Source organism: Lemur catta, chromosome 10 (assembly GCF_020740605.2).
Source record: "Lemur catta isolate mLemCat1 chromosome 10, mLemCat1.pri, whole genome shotgun sequence".
In the NCBI taxonomy this organism is placed as follows: domain Eukaryota; kingdom Metazoa; phylum Chordata; class Mammalia; order Primates; family Lemuridae; genus Lemur; species Lemur catta.
The window spans coordinates 52,300,721-52,308,812 of NC_059137.1; the positions used below are offsets into that span (position 1 = coordinate 52,300,721).

At 36.5% G+C, this 8,092-nt stretch overlaps 1 protein-coding gene across 1 annotated transcript in view; it reads left to right on the forward strand.

The window, feature by feature from the left end:
• The window catches only part of TTC39B (tetratricopeptide repeat domain 39B), a 99,131-nt gene extending 93,763 nt beyond the window's left edge, over window positions 1–5,368 (forward strand). Inside the window, exons 19-20 of the mRNA XM_045562173.1 lie at window positions 1,675–1,791; window positions 4,698–5,368. Of these exons, the coding sequence (XP_045418129.1) occupies window positions 1,675–1,791; window positions 4,698–4,788 (208 nt within the window). The 3' untranslated portion in view covers window positions 4,789–5,368. The remainder of the gene's footprint in view (window positions 1–1,674; window positions 1,792–4,697) is intronic.
• Window positions 5,369–8,092: the final 2,724 nt, after the last annotated feature.

The window sequence follows — 8,092 nt, forward strand, 5'->3', positions numbered from 1 at the left end:
CTTCTTTGTATCACAACGGCAGATACCTACAGGGCCAGACAAGTAACCTTACTGAATGAGGCCCCACTGCGTGGTAGCAGGTGTAGGTATAGGGGTTGGTGGACACTGTAGTTTAGGGAGATCGTGTGCCGCTGCTTTTTAGCTCTGATTGATTATTGCTGCACACAGTGTGGGCCCAGTAGCAATAATCCCTACTATTTTTAATGAAAAGCCTGGAATCTGGATTTTATGTAAAGTTGCTTGATTTTTAAATATAGGCTCAAATGTTTTGAAAACACTGCAAGCCACAGAGATCACAGCTGCAGACTGCTGGTTGACATCCTGTACCTTTCCATCTAAGCCACCTGATCCCTTTCTTCCTGACAATATTAATGGGAATATAGGAGGACCAGTGCCCATATAAGAAAGAAGACGGTATCTATTTCCCAAATAAGTAATATATTTAGTAAACATGTTAAAGAAGTATCCATGGAGTTCTATTTTATTTGACGTTTTTGTAAGGATTAAAAGGATTATTATAAATAAAAGGATGACCCATTGTGCTGTTTTTATATTTATTGAATTTCATAGTGAATTGTTTGCTCATGTGTTTCATTAATATGATTTTGGGTTCTGAGCTCACCTTGAGTGGGGTTTTATCTTTGAGGCTAGATTGAGGAAGAGTCTCTCTAAAGTGATTTTGCATTTTATTTTTGTCGGTTCCCTGAAAGCTTTTCCAGCCCAGGACCACTTTCATGTTAATTTCATTCTTTACCAGTTCTTGGATCATTTGGGCAATGTAAATTCAAATTGCAAATTCATGGGAGGGCAGGCCCGTGGGTTGTTAATTTCTCAAGGAATGGTATTTTTCTTCCCACCTAAAGTGCTGGCCAAGGAGACAACTGTCCTTGTCTTCCTCCTATGCCAGTGAGTGGGTTTTTTCTCATCTTCCCTTCAGGGATCCCAGCTTTAAATAAAGGTCTCAGTTTCAGCTTCCTGCCTTCTATGGGCCCAAGGCCTCATCTCCTGCATGGATATTAAGATGTGAAGCCTTGGATGACTCAGAGGGAAGCAGATCCTAGGACTCATTCTGCAGCATCCCACATACGTAGAGTTCTGCTTTTTTAGTTCTAGCTCTCTTTTTGGCACCTGAGAGTTTTTTCTTATGTTCTGATGTGAGCTAAGCTGTGCATTTGCAATGGTGTTACTTACATATTTTTTAGTGCTTCTGGATGTTTCGTAGCCAGAGAGTTTTCATAATGGTGCTGAAAACGGAAGTGTTGACTCCTTTATTAACATTTTTAAGTATTATAAAACTTTATAATACAAAAGGACTTGAACCTTACAGCTTTCTTATTTCTAAATGGAGTCATTTCTTGAACATATACATGTTTAGAAAGATGATCTTGTCATTTCCAGGATTAATCTTTTTAAATCTGTACACACTCATCTACCTAAGGGACAGTAATCCATCGTTGGTGCTGAATTTACATTAAGGAATAAAAATATATTAAAAGCACACTATTCATTGTCATAATTTAGTAAGTTCCATAACTGTATAATGGCAGCTTCTCTTTGGTCATAGGCTTAGTGTTGCACCTGTTTTCTGAGGAATGAGGAATAATATATATGTTGAAGAAAATGATATGTTTCTTGTTCTGTTAAGATTTGATTGCTTTTTCTTGCTCTTTTCAGTGAAAAGCTACTGAGGTATGATCACTACCTAGTACCATTCACTCTGTTTGAGTTGGCATTTTTGTATAAAAGCCAAGGGGAAATTGACAAAGCTATAAAGGTCCTAGAAACCGCAAGGTAAGTGATGAAGGGAGCTTTTCCATGATTGCTATGGACTCAGGAATATCAATACTGATATAGCAACATAATATTATACACTTAAAAATTAATTAACACCAGATTAGTAGCAGTGTTACTTTTGTTAACTTATGCTTGGTTTATGCTCATGACTTTTGCTATAATTGTGCTGTTTCCAACCCTCTTACTGCCTTACTCTATTTACAGATGTGATTGTGGGCATTGATTGGAGAGATTTCTGACTTATTCTGTTCTATATCAGGGATTGGCAAACTTATCTATAAATGGCCAGATAGTATTTTTGGCTTTACAGCATAAGGTCTCCATTGCAACTACTCAATTATATCAAAAACAGCCATAGAAGATGTGTAAATAAATAGATGTGTTCTGGATTTGGCCCTTGGGTCATAATTTGCCAGCCTTTGGTGTATTCAACCATATCTATCATCTCCTCGAAGAGCCATTGATTTCATGAAGCTCTCTGATCTTCCCCTGACTTTCTCTTCTTTCTGTCTCCTTTAGCAGTTTCAAAGTATTTTTATCACGACAATGGCTCTTATCATGGCTCACTTAGGTGAGGCAAAAACTCTGTGGTCTGTTTGCCTTGAACATTTCCTGCAGTGGAGAAAGAATGCCATATTAGCTCTAGGTCATACTTATTTTAGTGATTCATCAGTTTTTTCATTTATTCAAATTGAGTAAATATTTGCTGAGCACCTATTATGTGCTATATGCTAGTAAAGGCTCTAGAAGGGACTGCTGTAAATAGGCAATGTTTCTGTTCACTGAGATGGGGGGAGGTTTTAAATAAACAAAAATATCAGTGGTATGTGTTTTGCTGAGATTTACAATATGGTACAGGGTGCCTGGGTGTTGCCTTAGATTGGGTTGATTCTAGAAGATTTCTTGAGGAAGTGATATTGTAGTTGAGATTTGCATAATTAACGCCTGTCCTGAGAAGATCAGTCACCAGAAGTCACCAGCTGGGTAGGGAGGGTTCCTGACAGAAGCCACAGCTAGGGAGCCTCTAGATGGTGGGCTTGGGCCACTAGGTTGATGATGATGCTTTTTACTGAGCTGGGGGATACTTAGAGCAGGTTTGTGGAGAAAAAGAAGCATAACTTCTGTTTGGACCATGATTCTTTGAGAGGCTTTTAGGTAGATGGCGAATTGGCAGTCAAATATATGAACGTGGAGTTCATTGGTAAGGTCAGGGCTGGATGTAGAGATTTCAAAGTCACTAGCACAGAGATAGTGAGCCGTGAAGCCATGGTACTTGATGAGGTCATTTTGGGAAAGTTATATAGCTGGAGAATGAGGTCTATCACAGTGCCTGGGATATGCCATCTTTTTAGACGTTAAACAATAAGATTAAGAAGATTAAAATCTTACTAATACAGTTGAGTTAGGAAGACATCCAGGAAAGCTAATTGAACAGTATTTCAAAAGGAAGAGAATGGTCAGTTATGAGGGCAGCTGCTAGGAGGTCAAACAAGGTAAGACCAGAGAGGTGGCTGCTGAATTTGGCAGCATGAAGATCATTGGTGACCTTGACAATTGAGGTGTGGAAAGAAATAGAGTCCACTACTTTAGGCTACCCTTTTAGGGTGTTTGTTGTGAAGAGAGCATAGTATGAGGCACAAGCTTCAAGGGCATGATAGAGCCAAGAAGGGTTTCTTAAAAAAAAAAAAATCTATCTGTCTATATGGGTGGTATGAGGGCATGTTGCTTTTAAAGTTAATATGTTGGGAGTGAAGATGATTAATATTTCAACTGTGATATATACATATCTTCCAATCTAGTTACTGGAAAATTATGGACTATAAATACTTTTGCTAATATTCATTATTTGTACTATTCGGTGCTATTTACGTGATGTCCAATTAGGCAAATTTACAATGATGAAAATAAAAGACTAGTAATCCACTACCAAAAAGCAATCGAAAGCCACCACTAACTCAAGACAGTATCGATGCGAACATTAAGGTACTTCCCAATAATTTCAAGACTGTCAGTTGTCTACAGTTTCCCATATGTGGTAGGAGCTTTGCCAAAATCAGTGGCCAGACATTTAGGAAAATACTCAATTGCATCCTTTGGTAAACTCTAGTAAGATGTTGATTTTAGTTTATGCATAATACATTTTACTAACCCTCATCAAGGTTACCAGTAAGTAGCCCTTAGACCTATGTAAATTGAAGGGCTGCAGAAATACATGCCACTGCAAAGAAAGAGGTGAGAGCCTGCCCGTGGGCCAAGGCAGTATGTGAGAGTATTTCATTTTGCTGATTCCTAACAATTCTAGTAAAAGGAGGTAAACATGAATGATCTAAGTCAGGATTGAACTAATTTTGGTTTTAAATATGGTCCCTTCTGATCTATTATTATGTAATTATTGACCAAACCACCGATATTTGCATGTAAGAATTACAATAAGTAATTTTGGTGTCATTAAGTAATCCTGCTGTCTTTGTTGCAGTTATTGCTTCATTAGGGTTTCGAGGGTTTTGTTTTTGTTTTTGTTTTTGGTGTGATTGATCATGTTCACCGTGTTTATATGAACCTGCCTTAAAATTTCCCAATTTAAAAAAGGACTATTAATAATTCACAAAATTTGTTAGGGCCTGCTCATAACCTTGCTGTGTTTGTGAATGATTTGCTAATTAAATAGAACCTTGCTACTCAAAGCATGACCTTTAGATTACCACCAGAAAGATATGAGAAGTACAGACTATTGCTGTCCCTCCCCACCCCACAGAACCAGAATTGCATTTTACCAAGATCCACTGTTATGCATATTACAGTTTGGAAGTAAATAAGGAGATTAGAGAGAGGAAGAGAAGAGTGGTGGTACCCTGGCATACAAAGAAATTTTGACTGTACAATTTTATTGTTATTGTCTTCAGAAACAACTACAAAGATTACTCCTTGGAGTCCAGACTACACTTCAGAATTCAGGCAGCTCTTCACCTCTGGAAAAAACCTTCCTCAGATTGAGCAGAACATGAAGGATGGAATTTTTCCCTCAATTAGCATCGGCATCTGCTGTATATTAGACCTTATGTTAAAGTGGAAAATGATCTTGTGAATAAGAGACAAAAAACTATTTAGTTGTCAATATTTTCTATCATCTGAGTAGTTTACTGTCAGTCTACATAATTTTTTTTCCTATGGAATGATGTTCACTACTATCTAGAAAATTCTTATATTTTGCCTCTCCAAAAACAATTTCATATTAGATTTGAATTGGTGGGGGGTGAAAAAGTCTTTTAAGAGACTTAAAGGTACAATAAAGTCCTAATTAGATTATTTATTTTTTTAATGTGAAATTAATATTTAAGTAGCACATAGCTTACAAGTTGAATCAGTTTTAGATTAGTTGGTCATTTAAACTTCAGAGATATTTTGTTGCCTAGTATTTATATTTCAAAGGGGAAATAAACATCACTTAATTTGAAATAGCTTGACAATGACCTTCTGAAGACTTCTGAAAAAGGCAGAGGGCATGAACAGGGATGTGATAATGTACTTTGTAGGTTGAAAAGACCTGTATCTATAAACAGTGATGAAATATTAAGTTATTGTTTTTTTACTCTTCATGTTGGTTAAAGGTGGGGACACTTTTGAGAAACTATCCTGTTTTTGAATGTACTCGTCTATTATAACACAATCCAAAAAACTGCTGTATATCTAAAGGGAAGAAAGTGTCATATTTTAGGAATTATTCTTAACTTTGACAATGAGAGCCTAAGATATATACACTGATTATTTTTCTTATGGGAATCAAAGTTCCTGCTGCTTTAAATGATATGTAAAATATTAATAATTTTTACAGTTATGATATTGGTAAGATCTAATTTTCTAATCTCTCTAGCATTGTGATGGTTCCTTGTAAATATTTGGACTGAGTCGTTTAATTGGAAGGTAGAATCAGGGCATGGAGAGGAAGAGAGCTTGACTCTGTATGGTCCTGGCTGTGCTATGGGTTAGCAGTTAACAGGGTGACCCTTGGGGAGTTCCCTGCTCTGTGTGCATCACCATATTTTACAGATGACTTTCAAGGTCTTTTCAGTTTTATAACTGTGAGTCTCTATATTAGGTGTTTTCCACAAATAATGTTAAAATGTTGAATCAAAACTATTCCCACTTGGAGTGTATTTTATTTTGCAATCATCACTGTTCCCCCCGCCCCCCATTTCCCCATATGTATGTGTCATGGCTAAGGACCAGATTGTGTCCGAAGTGAGCAAAAACCATTCATGAGTTGATGAATCTGGGTTTTGTCCTACTTCTATTTCCATTTTGAAGACTAACTTGACATAGAAGCCTCTGCAGTTTAACAGAAAGAGCCCCAGAGTAGGATTCGGGAGATCATCTCTGTCGGTTAATGGTTCCATGACATGGAATAAGTGACTCACCTTTTCTGGGGCTCAGTGTCCCCTGCGTGGATAGCAATGTAGTATTTGGTTCTTGTGATAGCTCAATTAGGTAAGGTGTATGGTAACTTTTCTGTAAACTGGGAAAGGCTATGCAAGCATGAATTATTGTAATAATCATGGTTTTTATGCACTGATTATAGTATCAACATAAAAGTATTGGCTGAGTCTGTGGACTCTGTTGCAAAATGAAAGAAGCATGGAAACTCAAATACTTTTAAATCTTATTCATGTGTTTGGCATTGACAATAGCCCAAATTTTCCCTGCTACACGAACTTGTGTCTAGCAGTATTTGGTGTGGTATTTTCTTTAAAGTACTGATTTTTTGACCAATACTGAGGATATATTTCCAATGAAAGATGATTGATATAACTCGAGTCACAGTACCACCCCTTCAGATAATATGGTGGTAGATACCAATGTGTTATTAATATTATATAACTTTAGGTACGGACTAAAGAGGAAGTAAAATTAACTGCCATTACAATTAGTAATGGGAAGTATGTTAAAGATTATTTGTATATAACTTTGGAAAATATTTTATAAAGTCCTTAGAAGAGCTTTGGTAGCATTTTTTAAAGCTTATACACCCATATTATTACTGTGAGAAGCTAGCTGCAAGTCAGAGCTGAAAATAAGTAAAAAAATTCTCTTTTGGGTATAAAATGAAAAAAATTTTAAGAGGGTTTTAAAATTTTATTTTAACTCTGCCTTATCAAATATAAAAGAAATTCATCTCTTCCATAAAAATTTTTCCTTTTTTACTTTTCTTATTTTATTATTACTTCCTGTTCATTATATAGTTACCTGGTAATATGGACAATCTATCCAGTGGATTTGTAGGTACTGTAATACCATTAATGTTACAAATATTTATGTTTCCTGCCATATTCAAGGTATTTTAGTGACAACGAGCTCTTGTGACATCCACTAATATTAAATTGTGGAATTATTTTTTTGATTTAGGGTGTCCTGTGAAGAACGAGTACTAAAGTGAGTGAGTTTTATCTGCTGAGGGACATATGTGATGGGGTTGGGTTGCCAGTGTGTCTGCCAGTGCAATTTGTGTACTTCCTGGTATTAATATAATTGCTTTTTTTTTTTTTAATGGAGACACAGGGTTCTGGTGCTTTGCAGGAATGTTGACAAGGAAGACATGATTTCTGCTTGACAGTTAATGAAAGATTAAATATATCAGTTTTTATATGGACGTGTGTTTTAATGTTGTCTATGCTCCTGGATACAAGAGGTCCCAAGTTGTTAAGGAAAAAGTTCATTGACTTTCTGTATCCTCAGAGGGCAGAGATGAGACAAGTGGGTAGAGACTGTAAGGAGGTGAATTTCAGATTAATAAGAATCAAGGAATATTTTCATCATTGGAACAATCCAGCAGTATAACCAGTTCTTTTGGAAAGGGTTCCAAAAGAACTGGTTATACTGCTGGATTCAGCAAGCCTGCATGACTGTCATTCCTGCCTGTCCTAGAAGCTTGGACTAGTTGAATTTTGATGTCACTCTGATTCTTAGATCAGGGCTCAAATCAGTGGGGTGTGTGTAAAGAGGACAGTGCCCTCTCCTTTCCAAATAGAAGTGAATGTTTTCTCCTTTGAAGCTACTATTTGAAGTGGTTGTGATAGATACTGACAGTCCCTGCTGTTAATATTCAGTATGATTCCACTTCTTATCCATTCCTTTAAAGTGAGTCTGTTGATCTTTGTGAATAGGGGTTTTTCCCCTCTCCTTGAACATTAAAAATAATTCTTCAAAAGGTCTTTGTGACCAACTGGAAAAATTTCTGGAATTACTCTGATTAATTCTTCATTGATTTTCCCACCCCCCATATTTCTGGTTTTCTTTTTTTTCC